We start from the raw sequence: 15,361 nt of genomic DNA, 5'->3' as shown, positions 1-15,361 counted from the left end.
CCGACAGCATCTTGGTTCGGACTTCATCATCCCTTGTTCGATTCCTATCAGCCGGCACTGAAGACTGGTTGTCCTTGAGCACGCACGGCTCGTTATATATAGTATAGCATCTAGATACCTATTCCCCTGCGGGAAGCCCCAACTCGTTCTTGGCCAGTCTTCATGGCCACTTTTCAAAATACGTCCAGCATACTTGCAACCATTCACAAAGTGATGTGCATGACGCCGGCGCTTTCCTCTGATGTGTCATCGTCTCCCACGAAAGTGCCCAAGGCGACTTGTGTCTGACCGCCAGTCTGATCCAAGTATGGGGACACGGAGCACCACACAACGCCACGGTGAAAATTGCAGTGGCTGTCCCTTTTCGGAGTCTTGCACCTAGGGCACCATGCCTGCTCACTGGCTGGAGGCCACCACTGGACAACGTTACTATCAATAGCCAGTCTCGTGCAGGTAGCCCTCCAAGCCGGAGCGTAGACAGAAAATCCCACTACCCCCACACGCCTCTCATCTCCAGCCTCCAACCCTACCCTCATCCCACCTCTCCTTCCTCTCCTGGCGCAGGTAATACAGCTTCTTGGCCTCCCTGTACCGGCGGACCCAGTCGAGGGTCTCCCTCTCGGTGGCAGCGCCGTCGTCGCCCTCACCCTCGAGGAAGCTCTCCTCGAGCGCAGCGCACACCTGGCCCTGCTCGGCGACGCCCGCACCCAGCCGCTGGTACAGGCTGGCGGGCGCGAACGGGCTCAGCGCGTGGTCCATCTCGCTCTGCTTGGCGCGCCACTGCCGCTCCGACGCGTGCGTGCTGAGCAGCAGCGCCTGCGCCGATCCCCGCGCGTGCGCCAGCCGAGACTCCAGCTCAAGCAGGTGCGTTGCCAGGTCGATGTTGGCCGAGAGGCTCGTCGATAGCGCCTCGGTGTTGGCGGTCAGGGACGGGTGTGCCGTTGAGGGGCCGTGTGTGAGCCCGGAGAGGAGGGAGGATGTGGAGATTATTTCGGCGAGGTCTTGTTTCCTGTGTTTATATAGAATAGTCAGGATGCCGCTTTTTCTTGGGCGATTTGGGAATAGAGTTGGGGCGGCGCACGACTTGTCTTCAAGGAACTGGGGCAACCATTGGTCACCAGGGTCTGGGACTGTCTGCGGTCGAGTGACTTGTGCTTGTTGTGAAGCTGGGATGCCTGCTGTTTCTGGGAGATCTGAATGTTGCTGTTGGTCTGGGAGTGGTGATACGCCAGGTGATTGTGTGTTTATGGGCGTGCTCATTCGGGAGACATCGTGGCTGCCCGGCTTGGGTGGAGGGGCAGGCGGTGTGTTGGAGTAGATGGCCTCGAACCGGTCCATTTTCTATTCCTTGAAGATTTATGTGAGTGCTCTGTGTCGCAAATATTGCCTTTTCACTCGAATGAGTGGTCAAAGAGGTTAGGGGATGAAGGAAGACTGTGGTGAGGGTGGTGAAGCTGCCCCCCGTTGGAGTTGACATGACGTGGGCTTATCTTATCGAGCAGCTCCAAGAGCCCACCCACGGTGCTGGGCTGGCATCCCTGCCAAATTCTCAAGCCACTGTCGGCCACCAAGTACTTCCTCCAGGGGTCGCACGCAGTATGAGAAAGACTTGGTAATTCCCTGTTGAATAACATCACATTAGACGTGATCACTCAACATGTCAGGAGGAGCGCAGCAACAAGGAGGTAAGACTTTATGATCAACCAAACCATTTTTATCACTGAACACAACAGTTGATCATCGTCACAGTGAGCCTCGATCAGTTGAGCGCCCAACAGCTCACGGCCGTCAAGAAGCAGTTGGATGAGGAGGTTGAGCACCTTACCACATCGTTTGCGCAACTGCAGGCCGCACAGATCAAATTCAAGGACTGTCTGCGCTGTGTAAAGACCCAGGGTGGCACCCCAGGTGAGCATGCCACAGAGACTCGCTCGTGCGCTTTCTTCTTATGAATGTCATGCTGAGCATCATTGAACAGACAAGAAAGATATTCTAGTACCCCTGACCAACTCGCTCTATGTCAAGGGCAACATCTCAAGCCCCGATCGAGTGCTGGTGGACGTGGGCACGGGGTTCTACGTGGAAAAGGTTTGTTTGTCAAACACATCGACTAGGGTTCTTCTCTGACTCCATACAGAATGTGAAGAGCGCTGCAGAGTTCTACGAGGGAAAGGTGAAGGATTTGGCTGGCAATATCACAGACCTGGAAGCAATCATTCAGAACAAATCAAGTTCTTTACGGGCTGTTGAAGAAGGTAAGGGCTGCCGACATGACTTGAGGCCTAATAGGTTTTGCTAACTCTGTTCTAATAGTCCTGAAGCAAAAAATTCTTGCCCAACCACAACAGTCCCCTTCATGAGGCTTGCAGCAACGCGCAAGAGGCAAAGGCGTTGAATAAACCTTTGTCTACCTCCCCGGTCCTTTCTCTTGCACCAAGATGCCGTGGAAGCAGCATGCTGCCTAGAACTCTGTACGGATCTGTTAGATTTGCAGCAGTGTAAAATCGAGATGCTGTTCGACGTACCTAGGTCATGAATCGTTCTCGTTGAGAAGTGCGACCGGCTTAATTCTGATCTGTGACACTCGCCAGCTCCGTGAAATCATGCAGACGCTGCATCTCTCGCAAGAATTGTTCGATACCGGAGGTTGAGTCCTCAGTAACAAACAAATCAGGGAACGCGTTGGCAAAGTCGGCTTGTCGTCCTCCACCCGGCCTGTTCATCTCTTGCATCTTGTCGTCCCAATCCTGTCCGTAGAAGGAAACCCCACAAGACTTCATCGGCCGTGGGACAGCAGCAGTGTTCAGGGCCTTCCATTGGTAATTGGGCTTGGAATCTTGGGGGAATCCAGCGCCCCACTCGTGATAGACCGACACTTCGAGGCAATAGGGCTTTTCAGCAGTCTGAAAGGTCCAGAAGACCTTGCAGGCCACTTGGTCGATGCCTGCCGCGCGGAGCATGTAAGGGTCCATCTCTGTGAATGGGAAGTCGTCATTGATACCGGATTCTTTCAAGACTGGGCGCTTAAATTTGAGACCGCGAGCGATAAAGTCCTGTATCTCTGTAGGAATCCTGTTTGCTGGGCTCTCAGCTTCGATGGCCAAATGCCAGTCGAACTTCCTGTGAAATTGTAAGACCTTTGAGCCAACATAAAGAACATTTTGAGCAAATACCTATCGGGGCAAGACACAGCAACCTCGACAACCTTGTCTCGGCTGAAGTTGAAAGCACGCACACTACTAGCCTCTGGGTTTCGACGGTACTGGGGGCAGTACGCAACATCCACCTCAATCTTGAGGTCCTTTGCGAATAGAACCAGGGTGTACTTAGGCTTGATATCTCTGATGGAGATGATCGTCGGTTCTGCGGCCAGGAATTCAGCAAGGATGGGGTTGTTGAGATCCTCGGTCTGGTAGATGATCTCGAGCATCCGGGCGGCCCAGGACTCATTACCAAGCTTATGGCCGACAAAGATGTAGCCCCTGTTGGCTCCCATCTTTAGGAACTTCTCCAGTTCCTCATCGGAGTGGTATGTGTCCTTCTTTGACTGCCGCTTCTTGACCGTGAACGTTCCCATGTGTGCTCTCACCCGGAATTCGCCGGCAACGGGGCGGAGGCGCTTGCCAGCCTCGCGAACGCGCGCCTCGAATTGGTCCACCAGGACGGCCAGAGTAGCATCAGAGATCTGTTGAAAGCCCTGACCATCAATACCGTGCTGAAAGCTTCTCTCTTTCCTCTCCTCCAAGTCATCAGAAAGATCAATGAGATCCTCCTCCATCGGGGTCTCGCTCAACTTCTCTGTGGGAGTTTTCTGAGTGACGGGCCGGTAAGACGAGTGATCAGGGTTGTTTGGCTTGATCTCAACATGAACTTGGGTTGTTGCAATGGAATGATGGGTCAGGGTGATCATTTTACTCTGGACATTCTGGTTGATGCTCAGCAAGAAAGCTCCCAGTGCATCCTTTGCCTTTTTCAAGCTCTCTGTGTTCTCGCCGGTCAGGCTGACAAAGCGATCTCCAGGGCTAAAGTTCACCCAGACGTTGTACAAGGTCTTGATTTCATCGAGCTTCTTCTTTGTAGTCGGGTCGGTCTCGTCAATGAAGTCCTCAGCGACAGTGTTGCCCGGTAAAGCCATCTGACACTCCTATGCCCGGTCAGCGACACATGTTGTAGTTTTGAGCACAGACGCCTTACCAGCATGCCAGTCTTTGGGGTGTCACCCAAGAACTTGGCCTTCTCGACCTTCTTGATTTTAGTGAAGTGCTCGAGATAGGCCCGTCGAGAATCCTGGCCGTTGGCCGTGAGAGCACGGTACCGCTCCATGGTATCCATTGTTGGATTTGTTGACATGCTGGCGACGAAAGTTGGGTGATTTTGTTCTCAAGAGTCTGCAGTGCAAGGAAAGCAGTGATGGAATAGATAGTGATGGGGTGATCAGTGATGGCTGTCACCTCTTCAGGCGTCGAGTGAGTCTGGTGTACGAAGGACGAGCCGTTCTTATTCGGCAATTGAAAACAAATTGGTGGCGCGAAGACAAATGGAAAAGAACTAGAAATGTTTCGAAATTTTGTATTTGGCCCTCAGGCCGCGAATTTCGCACAAGGTCTCGAAACAGAAACCGCACTCGAAGCAGCTTCCACTTGGAGGCTGGGCTCTACAAGCTTTTGTCTTCATCCCTTTTGTCCATTGTGAAGCTGGAAGCCCATTCAGGACAGCAGCATCGACGATTTACTTCAAACCTCAATGAAAGTAGTCTCCATTGTAGAAAAGACCCAAGCTGGATGAATAGGAAAACCTCCAGCAACAATACCCATCATGAGAGTGTGAGAGCCTGGAGGTTTTGATACTGTGTTAGGCGGATAACTCCTTTAGTTGCATGCTTCCAGGCGACGTCATATGCCAGCGGGTACCTAGGTACCCGGTAAGCTTTCAGACGACAGGGATTCGCGTGCCACCGCGTCTGGAGGCAGAACCACTTTACGCGCCACATCCAAACTGTGAATAAATGCAACTGAACTGCAAGGACGACAACTAGCCAAGTCTGCTGGCTCGGCGTGGAAAGGTCCCGAAGTTGTCATTTTCTCACCGAAACCAAAATTATGCCTTCTGCCACTTCATCACGGCCCTCGAGGAGGAGCAAGCCGGCCGTTTTGCCAGGCATTGCAAGAGAGGACTCCGACGACGAGCTGGGCGTTGATGATCACCCCTGGGAATGGATCTACGCCGACAGCCGAGAAGACTCGCCGGTCGGAGGGTCTTCCCGCAAGAGAAAGCGTGCACTGGAGGACGAAGAGGCGCAGATCGTCGGTGCAAGGATGGGCTCGTTCGCGTGTCGGCTGGGTGATATTGTCCTCCTAAAAGCAGAGACGTCTGGTGAAGCCTGGATCGCTATCATACGCGAATTCTTAGAGGATGATGATGGGGAGATGGCTGCCAACTTCTTGTGGTTCTCGTCCGAGAAGGAGATACGGAACAAACACAAGAAGAGGATGGATTTCCTCTGGGTAAGTAGTTCCCAAAAATGCCATGAGAGGGACGAGAAATCAATGTGATGACGAGTGTGCCTGACACTTTCCACAGAATGAGTTATACATAACTCCAACCTCGGACTTGAACCCCCTGGCAGCTATCAATGGGAGGGCGAAGGTCGTTTCACTGGAAGCGTTCCAAAAACTCTATCCCAACGGGAAGGTACCAAGGAGCTCGAAAGACCATGGCAAAATCTTTGTTTGTCGCAGAGGTTGTAACACAAGAACGGCCACATACACTGATGAGTTTGTATGGGAAGACGTCTATCACGGATTCGACGACATCCACGAGCTGGAAGACTTGGTTGAAGGTGGAACGAAGCCGACGAGGAAACGGAAAGCAGCGAGACAAGCAACTCCGGACGCCCTTTACGATGCTGTTGAGGAAGGTGGCGAGGAGGAAAGGGGCCAGAAGCGAACGCCGCGGAAGCCGTCCAGCCACCTTGGCACGCCGAAGAAACCACGCTCTGCGGGCAAGCCAGTGACACCCTCGTCTCACAGAAAGTAAGTGATTCAGTTGTTCATGGCAACTCCAGCACGCTGACAGTCATATAGGATAGTGTTGAAGAAGCACCTCGAGTTCACGCCCTTGGCGACCCGCATCCTCTCACCAAGCCACCATCAATCCTCTCCGTTCCAATTGGCCCGAGCCAACCTTCATGTTGCGTCCGTGCCAACCAGCCTCCCGTGTCGAGAGGCAGAATTCAGTCTTGTCTACTCTCACCTCGAGGCTGCTATCACAGATGGCATGGGAACCTGCATTTACATCTCTGGAACTCCTGGTACAGGAAAGACTGCAACCGTGAGGGAAGTGGTTTCCCGGCTAGACGAGTCCGTGAGATCGGACGAGCTGGACGATTTCATCTTCGTCGAGATCAACGGCATGAAGATCACGGATCCGCACCAGGCATACTCGCTCCTGTGGGAGGCGCTTAAGGGGCAACGAGTCAGCCCGGCGCAGGCTCTGGATCTTTTGGAAAGAGAATTCAGCCACCCTAGCCCACGTCGCGTGCCATGTGTGGTACTCATGGATGAGTTGGACCAGCTGGTCACGAAGAACCAGGGAGTCATGTACAACTTCTTCAACTGGCCTGGACTGAGACACAGCCGGCTGATTGTGTTGGCTGTGGCGAACACTATGGATCTGCCTGAGCGCACGTTGAGCAACAAAATCAGCAGTCGCTTGGGATTAACGCGAATCACCTTCCCCGGATACAACCACGAGCAACTCATGAAAATCGTGCAGTCCAGACTCGAAGGCGTCCCCGGAAACATTGTCGAGCCAGACGCCATTCAGTTCGCAAGCCGCAAGGTCGCGGCCGTCAGCGGAGATGCCAGACGGGCGCTTGATATTTGCAGAAGAGCGGTGGAGTTGGCAGAGGTGGAGGCTAAAACAGCAGACTCAATATCGGAGCCCTCGACGCCGAGCAAGAGGCAGAGGGAGAAGGAGGCGAAGGGCGAGGCCCCAAGCAAAAAAAAGAATCTCGGGAGGGTCACTATTGACACGGTACGGCGAGCAATCAACGAGGCGACGAGCAGCCCACTACAACAGTACCTGCGTACTCTGCCTTTTGCGTCAAGGCTATTGCTGTCCGCGCTCCTGGCGAGGACGCAGCGAACTGGCCTCGCAGAGAGCACATACGGAGACGTGCTCGAGGAGATGCAGCGGTCGCTGAAGCTTGCTCCTGACAGTCGCCAGTTGCAGCTACTAGAAAGAAAAGCACGACCAGCCAGTGGCAATTCGTGGGAGAATAGAGCACGCCATGATGCAAAGGGTGTTCGCCTTGCGGGCCTAGGGGCTGCTGCCGTCGATCTCACAGGGGCGGGAATCATCAATCTCGAGGCACAAAAAGCCGAGCGGCCGAGCAAGATCCGCCTCGCAGTTGGGGACGAGGAGGTCCGGCTGGCGTTCCGAGACGATCCTGAGATAAAGGCGCTGAGCCTCATCATGTAGATTTCAGGGTTGTGCCGAGAGAAGCTTTTTACGCCAGAATCAATCGTTCTAGCGTGGAATTTGTTAATCGCAACGAAGGGGTGGCGTATGAGATTTTGCCTCCGTTGTCATTATATTTGAGCACCCTCATGTAGAGACGTGCCAAAGAGGCCGCTTTCATCAACTTCGGTTCACGGGTCATATGACGGGCGACGTCTAGGGTGAACTATATGTGAAGAACATGTGTTACCGAACGGAGCCGGAGCCTGAGCCTTCTCCCTCCACCACACATCTTCGATGCCACAGCTTTGCATTCTGACTTGATGTCTATGTGAGGATCCTTCTGATGGGAAGTCTATTTACGCATCCAGGCCGCCGACACCGCCGTAGAACGGCCTTCAGAATCGCCGCCTCTGCTGCAAGGTAGGCTTCCAATCAATCGGGTGAGTCTCGGGCGTCGCGTCGTCGTCTGGCCGCCATATTTTAATGGTCTTATCCGCCTCGCCACAGATGAGTCTCAATCCAGAGTGGTCGAATGTGGAGCAAAACACGCCATTCTCGGCATCGAGCGATCCGGGTTGTGCAATGGTGTCCATGGCCTGGTAACGGTAGCCAGATTTCCAGTCCTGTTGTTCCTTGTCAGCCGGTGCTCGACGGAAGAAGAGGTTAAAAAGGAAATAGATAGTGGTAGTGTACTTACCCAGAAGCTCATAGAGCCGTTGTCACCCCCGGAGAACAGGACGTTATCGTTGTTCACGGACAGCGTGTTTATGATGGCGTTGTGGCCCTCAAAGTTCTGCATGAAAGCGCCCTCGGGGCACTTCCACTGCTTAATACTGGAGGTGCTTCCGGTAGCGAATGTGAACTCAGATGGATGTGATGCCAGAGCACGAATGCCCTTCTTGTGATGAGTCAAGACGCCCATAGTCTTGCCTGCAGCAAGATCCCACATCCGGCACTGGCTGTCAAGAGAACCTGTGATGACCTGAGGATCGGCCTCCTGGCAGAGTAAACTACTGACCGTGCCAGTGTGGCCGCTCAGGACGTGTATGTTGCTCCTAGTCCGCATGTCCCATACTCTTGCAACACCGTCCCTACCACCTGTGACCAGCACATCCAACGTAGGGTGCAGTGCTAGAGTATAGACGCCCGAGAGATGTCCGTGGTAGTGCCGAATGACCTTGTTTGTTTCCAGATCCCAGCACTTCACCATCTTGTCCTCGCCACATGAGAACAAGTATGGATGCCTCGGTGACACTGCCAGGCCCCGAACTGTGCTGATGTGTCCCGTCAACGTCAGCCGCAGCTGCCCAGATGCCAGATCCCACACCTTGATTGTTCTGTCACCGCTGCCTGACACAAACCACTTGTTGTTCGGCTCGACCGCGACGCTGCGCACCCACCCCAGATGGCCTGAGATGACCTTGTGCAGCTTCCATGGCTTGTGCCACTCTGGCTTGGGTTGCGCATTCACGGCTTCTGACATGCGGATCAGGCTCGTTGTCTGTGTGCCTCCTTGGCCTCTGTCACCAGCGCCACCCGCGCCTGGTGCGCCTGGCGTTCGGCGCACGAGCGCGTTGGATTGTGGCCCAGCTCCTGGCTTCCCATTTGGCGCCTTTGATGGTATCCCCTCAATCAGCTTCCTGGTGTTTTCCTCGGCTGGTGTCGGTGCTGCTTCCCCGGGTGTCTTCTTCGCCTTCTTCCTTGCGCCGGCCGCGGCAGCCTGCTTCGCAGCAAGGGGCGCGGGTAGTGTTAGGACATCGTTGTACTCGGCGTGTAGGCGCAGCGAGATGGCGTCCTTGTCAGCTTCGGGTTCGGGATCGATTGAGGGATCGAGGCGTATACGCTTGCGACCTGTTGGATCTGCATAGGCGAGCCGCGTAGCCCTTGCATTCTTCGAGATGAGGGACTCCAGGCCGGTCGAAGAAACGTCGGCCGCCATCACCGTTGGAAAGTTACTCTTCAGCCAGTAATCCGATGTGAGAGTGAACCGGGCGATAAAATTCTACGTAGTGAAGGGGTCGTGGTATTTGCGCAAAGTTGTGCGGTGCGGAAAGTCGTTTCCTATGGTGGTTTGTGTTGATGGGACGTTGGCTTAAAGAGAGCTTGGAGTCGCGATCCCAAAAATTCGGGAGCTCAGCCAGTTGCCAGGTACCAATGGTGGTCTGCAGGAGCAGGACAGGTGCTTGCAATCGCAAGGGGGCTGGCTCGAATGGGGTCTGAAAGGGGAACTTGGGCACGATGTGCTACAACTTCGCTTGCCCAAACTGTAGCGCTTCACATTTCAAAAGAAAACATTGGGAATTCCTTCCAATGGAATTCCAAAAGCTGCGGTATACTCTGGCAGTTTCTGGTATTTTGATATTCTGTACAGGTCACATGGATGCGACCGGATACGCATGTGCAGGGTGACTACCTCTGAGATAGCCTCCAGTGCAACAACTCGCCATTTGAGATAATCTCTCAGTTTTGTTGTGAAGACATATCTGGGTGACAATAGTTTTCAGCAATTTCCATATGAATGTTGCAGATCTCAGGCGTCCTGCGGGCTATGTCTACAAGCAAAGGTGCCCAAGTTGGATACCGGAGGGATGGATCGAGGGTCTAAGTTTAATGGGCCGGGAGTCGCAATGAAACCACAGTCTATTATCACTTACAGGCAACACTTACAAACGCAGCTCACTTGACGCCACGAGCGATCACGAAGGCATCCACCAACACCAGGAACATCATTTTTGAAACATTCGAACCTGTTACCAACATCTATTGGATATATCTGGGCTCAAAAAATACAGGGGAAGAAGATGGCGGACCAATCCAAGTACGCCATCCATGCTGCTTGCAGAGAGGGCAAGCGTGAGTCTTGTCCCATATCATCCACATAAAACCGAGTTGAGTTGCGGGCTCACTCACACCTCACAGTCTCAACCGTCCAGTCTCTCCTGAACGTGAGTTTGAAAGCTTACCCATCTTTACGAAACGGAAAATTCTCATACTAACCAGGAGGCTCCTTCGCCTTCCGTCCCTCAGGCCGAGCCAAACCTCGCCAAGCGCAAAGACGACGACGGACGGCTACCCATCCACTGGGCAGCTTCTGCAAACCAGCTGGACATCGTCCAGCTGTTATCAGAGCAGAAAGGATTCGACGTCGATGTTCAGGTACGATCATAGCCGAGACGGGTGATGTGGGGAGAGCTCGCCCACCACCATGTGACCGTGGGCTCGTGGCTGAAGAAAAGCATCGCACACAGGACGAGATAGGCTGGACGCCGCTCATGATCGCAGCCAGCGTCAAGGACAGCGAGAGGCTCGTCGAGTTCCTCCTGAGTAAGGGCGCAGACCCCAACGAGAAGAGTAGTGCCCCCTCCCCCCTTTCAAAAAAAAAAAAGCTCTTTGTAGAATCCTGCAGCTGACCTAGTTTCGTAGACAACACCGGCCAGACGGTCGTCCACTTCGTCGCCTCCAAGAACAACATCGACATAGCCCGCAGGCTCTTCGAGAACCAACCACCAGCATCTGCACGGATTCGTGACAAAAGGGGCCAGGTAAAGCTTCCATCGCTTTTTGGCGAAATTGACATTGTCGGCTTCCAGGAGCACACACGTATATTTACATTACTTGATCAATCTACTAACAGAGCCAATAAAACAGTACGCCCTCCACAGGGCTGCAGCCATCGGCTCCGTGCCCATGGTGAACCTTCTGATCAAGAACAGGAGCCCCCTGAGCGCAACCGACAGCGACGGGCAGACGGCCCTGCACCACGCTGTGGCCGAGGGCCACGGGGACGCCGCCGTGGCCCTCCTCAAGGCCGGCGCCGAGTCGGACAAGAGGGACCTGGAAGGGCACCTGGCGCTGGAGCTGGCACCGGACAAGGAGGTGCGCAAGTACATTGAGCGGATGGCGGAGAACGAAGGCATCGAGCTGTAGGGCACGCCCGTGTGCTGATGAGGGAAGATAATCGTGAATATCATGAAAATGGGCTCCTAAACCCCGCTAGAACGTAACCGTCTTGACTTGTGCACGTAACAGCCCTCCCCACACTGGCTCCTTACATCTGTCCCTCTAATCATTTAATCGTCCTCTCGACTAAGTCCCTGTACATGGCCTTGACGTCCTGCACGTCGGCCTTCAGTTCCTCCACCATCTCGCTCTTCTCGCCCAGCAGCTCCAGCGTCGTCTCGTAGCGCTCGTTGACCTCGGCCACCTCGGCCCGCAGCCGCGCGACCTCCTCGGCTGCCTTCTTTCCATTCTCCGTCTCCCGCATGAGCGCTACTATCTCCGCCCGGGCCTCGTCCCTCTGGCTCGATATCCGCGTCAGCTCCTCCTTCGCGGCGACCTTTTCTGTCTCAAGGCGGCGGATCGCGGCGCTGAGCTTCTCGACCAACTGCACCGACGGCCCTGCTGCCACTGTTGACACGGACACCATGTCCTGGACGATCTGCTTTGGCGAGGATGACAGTTCGGCGCTGTCAAACGTGTCTTGCCTTTCGAGTGGGTGTATTGACGGTGCGGCCGGTAACGCTTCTATCGTGGGGCTGAGTATTGGAGGGAGGGTATTGGAGTTCGCTGTGTGAAGAGATGGCCTGCTTGAGGGCTGTACCGAAGTCCTCCGTGAGGTATAGCGTTCCACGGGATCCCCGTTGCTGGATGGCGCCGAGTGCTTGCGGAATTTGTTTGACAGTGATCCAAACCCAAGGAGCTCCGTGCTGTAGCTTCTCGCCGGCATGGAAATGGCGGGAGATTCCGGCCTACTGCCGCCTCTGAAGGATGGTGCTGGCGCATCATCTATCCACTGGCCGGGTCTATCCTGCTCTTTCGCGGCCTTTGCCTCTGCCCAAGCAGACTTCTGCTGTTCGAGCTCCGCTTTTGCGCCGGCCGCAGCAGCATCGGCTTCTTCAGCCCGCGTCTTCAAGGTCTCTATCTGGGACTCGTAGAGCTTCACAGTCTCCTGAATAGTAGGAAGCTGTGTCTTGGTGTCCTCAAGCTCTTCCTCGTGACGTTTGGCACGGAGAGCCTATTGTACAATTAGCGATCGTGAGCATCAGCCAGTTGATCTCGATATTACTCACAGCTTCACGAGCCTTCTTCCTCATTTCCGACTCTCGATGCTGAGCCTCGTCCCTCTCCTTCTCCAGATTCGATATTCGAGCAAGCAGTGTGCTCTCGATGCCTTGCCAGTTCTCAGTCGCAATGGCATACTGGGTTTGAAGCGTCTCGACTTGTCGTAACAATTTAGCTTGAGAGTCGCCCATGGCCCCCGAGGAAACCTCTTCGGCCATCACTCTCATAGATTCCATCTTACTTTCCATTACCTGTATCTCGGCCTTTAACTCGACTTCAACTGCGCGGGCGCGCTCCGCAGCTCTTTCTGACTTCTCCTGCAGCTCGTTTTCTCGCGCTTTGCCACGATCAACCGCAAGGTCCTTCTCCACCTTTAGATCGGAAACCTGCTCTTCCAAGTCTCGAACCTTCTTTCTCTCCTTGGCCAGTGCCTCTTCGTTGACCTTTTTGGAGAGGGCCTCTTTATCCTCGGCAGACTTTTGCAATTGTGCTTTCAAATCAGCAATAGTCCTATCCTTGTTGGAACCTTCGGATTTGAGGGCGTCGATCTCTTTTTGAGATTGTCCAATCCGTTTGTGCAGCTCCTCTTGGTACTTCTCTAGGTCGTCGGTGCGCCGGGACTTCCTACGCGTGGCTTCCAGTTCCTGCTCGACTTTGCTCTTCGAGGTCTTGACGTTGTTGATCTCCTTCTCATTTTCCCCTATCTTCGATCGCAAGCTTTTGATGATGGTGCGAAGCTTCTGTTCCGTGCTAGCCAGATTCTTGCCCTCCTCCATGAGCCCAGCTATTTGTTGGTCCTTTTCTGCCAATTTCTTCTCCATGCTTCCGGCGGGCGCCTCTTGGGCTGCTTTCCTTGCTGAATCAGAAGCCTCTCGGGCCAGGTATTGCAGCTTCGCTTGGAGCGCATCGATTTGCTCGACATAGTTATGGGTCTCCTCCTGTTGCTGTGCCGCAAGTTCCTCCAGAGCCTTTTCCAATTGCTTGATACGGTCCTCCTGCAGTTCCGTGACCGCGCCGGCTGGTGATTGGGGCCCCGCTGAGCTTTCCGTCGTTTCAGCAGTGATTCCATTGCTGGGTTCCGAGATGGGCACGCCTTGTGATACAGGCGGCGCGCTTGAAGTATCTGTTACACTTTCATCCACTACCTCGACTGAATTCCTCTCGTCGTCTTGCGAGGCTCGGGGCGACGAAGGGGCCTTGGGACTCGGTTGGGTCGACAGCCCGGGTGCGGCGCTGTCCGTGGAGCTCCGATTCGGCACATCCAAGCTCTGCCGGGGGCTGGCTGTCGGCGTGGCCTTCGCTGACGACCCTTCTCCCTTGGCTGCGGCCTGTTTGGCCGCGACAGCCCTTGCCAGTCTTTCCTGTAGCCTGTCGTTGGCCTTGCTCCTCGTAGAATCGGATCTCGACGGTGCTACACCACGAACGAGTCAGCATGCATTACGTGACAGCTGCGTCGGGGTGTTTTCTTTTTTTTTTTTTTTGTGAGTAGAGGCGTACCTGGGCTTGGCTTCGACTGCTGGGAGGGGGTAGGGCTCGATGTGGGCTTGGGCTGGTCTTCTTCAGCGAGAATGGTGTCGAGTCGAGCCTCGACGCCGGCGACGGCCTGCGAAAGAAGTGAGCCCCATCTCGACTTGCCGCCTCCTCCTTGAGCTGACATGACTCCTCAGTAAGGGGATCTAGAGAGTGACGTGGCCATCCAGTGGGTGGCAGAAGTGTCGGCTACAATTTGGGGCGCCGTGTATCGAAAGATGGCATGCTGAGTGGGATGCCGTTTCCTGACGAGGGAGAAATTGGGAGCGACGGGGTTCGAATCAGTCGCGCGCGGTGTCTCGAAGCTTGTCTGGGCGTTATTGCGGGTGTGATAGCGGAAGCGAAACGCTGTTATTTTTGTGAATCATGGCATGAGACCACAAATTCGTTGGAGAGGACCAAGACAAGTAACGAAAGGAAGTTTATTATTGACTTGGGCGTGATTTTGGAGCGCTGGGGGTGCTGATGACAGCAGGTAGACTACCTAGCCACGCTACCAACCAGACCATATAGACCTACGTAGTCCATCTTGGAAAGCTCCCGTGGGCCGGCATCCGGTGGCATGGGCAGTGCAGATGCGGGCGCAGGTGCAGTAGACGTTCCAAGGTTGCCTAGCCCAGCCAATGCGGGCCCCATCTCAGACGAGCACCACCTACCTGCCCAGGTTACACCCTTCTGCAGTTGTACCCAGGCAGCACACATGAGCAGCAAAGGTACAGGAATAGCTTGAAACAAGACGGAATCATATACCCCGAGGGAGAATCTTCTTACATGCCATCTCAAGCCGCTGGCTGTGCTGCATGCGAACACGTTTGAGACGCGCAAATAATGCGATGCGAAGAACAACCAGGCCTGCTTTTGATTCTATCCGTACCTGGCTATCTGCCTAGATAAAAAAGAAGGCCCAAGCAGAATTCCGAAATAGATTATACTCCCCGTTACGTACAACAGCAGCTAGCCCTGGTGATTCTGTATTGCCTTGTCCGCAATCTCCATGTTGGCCCCAACGCAGCAGCACAGCACAAACCAAGAAACTTTCCATGTCTGGGTGGCACGATCCGACCCTCTTTGGGGGCTGCCAAGCTTTGACGAGATGCACGTCAGGATCCGAGAGAGGGATTGTAGGATCAGGATCAGGATTGGATCGTACTGTATCTGACTGTATGTACGTATGTATGCATGTATGTATACCCGTATCTGCTGTGGCTAAGGACTTCCTATGGGGGACCGATCTGCCTAGCTGTACGAAACCTTGACCTTGCCCACCAGCTCGGGACGCGGGGGCAGCATGCCAGCACCACCCATT

General features: G+C 54.4%; 7 protein-coding genes across 7 annotated transcripts; 3 read left to right on the top strand and 4 right to left on the bottom strand.

The window, feature by feature from the left end:
• Positions 1-507: 507 nt before the first annotated feature.
• Positions 508-1,338, bottom strand: J7T55_008887 (uncharacterized protein; the record flags this gene model as incomplete). The annotated part of the gene is made up of 1 exon (XM_053139250.1): positions 508-1,338. The coding sequence occupies one exon, from the start codon at positions 1,336-1,338 to the stop codon at positions 508-510; it is 831 nt and encodes a 276-aa protein (XP_052998159.1).
• Positions 1,339-1,657: 319 nt separating this feature from the next.
• Positions 1,658-2,395, top strand: J7T55_008886 (prefoldin subunit 5; the record flags this gene model as incomplete). Its single annotated transcript, XM_053139249.1, has 5 exons — positions 1,658-1,685; positions 1,750-1,908; positions 1,979-2,088; positions 2,138-2,255; positions 2,349-2,395. 5 exons carry the CDS (start codon positions 1,658-1,660, stop codon positions 2,393-2,395), a joined length of 462 nt encoding a protein of 153 aa, XP_052998158.1.
• Positions 2,396-2,564: 169 nt separating this feature from the next.
• On the bottom strand, positions 2,565-4,350 carry J7T55_008885 (uncharacterized protein; the record flags this gene model as incomplete). The annotated part of the gene is made up of 3 exons (XM_053139248.1): positions 2,565-3,120; positions 3,174-4,144; positions 4,195-4,350. 3 exons carry the CDS (start codon positions 4,348-4,350, stop codon positions 2,565-2,567), a joined length of 1,683 nt encoding a protein of 560 aa, XP_052998157.1.
• A 749-nt stretch (positions 4,351-5,099) lies between these two features.
• Positions 5,100-7,482, top strand: J7T55_008884 (origin recognition complex subunit 1; the record flags this gene model as incomplete). The annotated part of the gene is made up of 3 exons (XM_053139247.1): positions 5,100-5,504; positions 5,581-6,032; positions 6,084-7,482. The coding sequence occupies 3 exons, from the start codon at positions 5,100-5,102 to the stop codon at positions 7,480-7,482; spliced, it is 2,256 nt and encodes a 751-aa protein (XP_052998156.1).
• A 377-nt stretch (positions 7,483-7,859) lies between these two features.
• J7T55_008883 (pre-mrna-splicing factor prp46) lies at positions 7,860-9,403 on the bottom strand (the record flags this gene model as incomplete). Its single annotated transcript, XM_053139245.1, has 2 exons — positions 7,860-8,087; positions 8,162-9,403. The coding sequence occupies 2 exons, from the start codon at positions 9,401-9,403 to the stop codon at positions 7,860-7,862; spliced, it is 1,470 nt and encodes a 489-aa protein (XP_052998155.1).
• An 862-nt stretch (positions 9,404-10,265) lies between these two features.
• Positions 10,266-11,391, top strand: J7T55_008882 (uncharacterized protein; the record flags this gene model as incomplete). Its single annotated transcript, XM_053139244.1, has 6 exons — positions 10,266-10,317; positions 10,384-10,409; positions 10,465-10,620; positions 10,713-10,788; positions 10,888-11,006; positions 11,113-11,391. 6 exons carry the CDS (start codon positions 10,266-10,268, stop codon positions 11,389-11,391), a joined length of 708 nt encoding a protein of 235 aa, XP_052998154.1.
• A 139-nt stretch (positions 11,392-11,530) lies between these two features.
• On the bottom strand, positions 11,531-14,182 carry J7T55_008881 (M protein repeat protein; the record flags this gene model as incomplete). Its single annotated transcript, XM_053139243.1, has 3 exons — positions 11,531-12,478; positions 12,534-13,936; positions 14,023-14,182. 3 exons carry the CDS (start codon positions 14,180-14,182, stop codon positions 11,531-11,533), a joined length of 2,511 nt encoding a protein of 836 aa, XP_052998153.1.
• Between the last annotated feature and the right edge of the window lie 1,179 nt (positions 14,183-15,361).

The sequence above is a fragment of the Diaporthe amygdali genome, assembly GCF_026229845.1.
Source record: "Diaporthe amygdali strain CAA958 chromosome Unknown NODE_4_length_2575358_cov_65_588622, whole genome shotgun sequence".
Lineage (NCBI taxonomy): Eukaryota > Fungi > Ascomycota > Sordariomycetes > Diaporthales > Diaporthaceae > Diaporthe > Diaporthe amygdali.
This window is presented reverse-complemented; position numbering and strand designations above follow the sequence as displayed.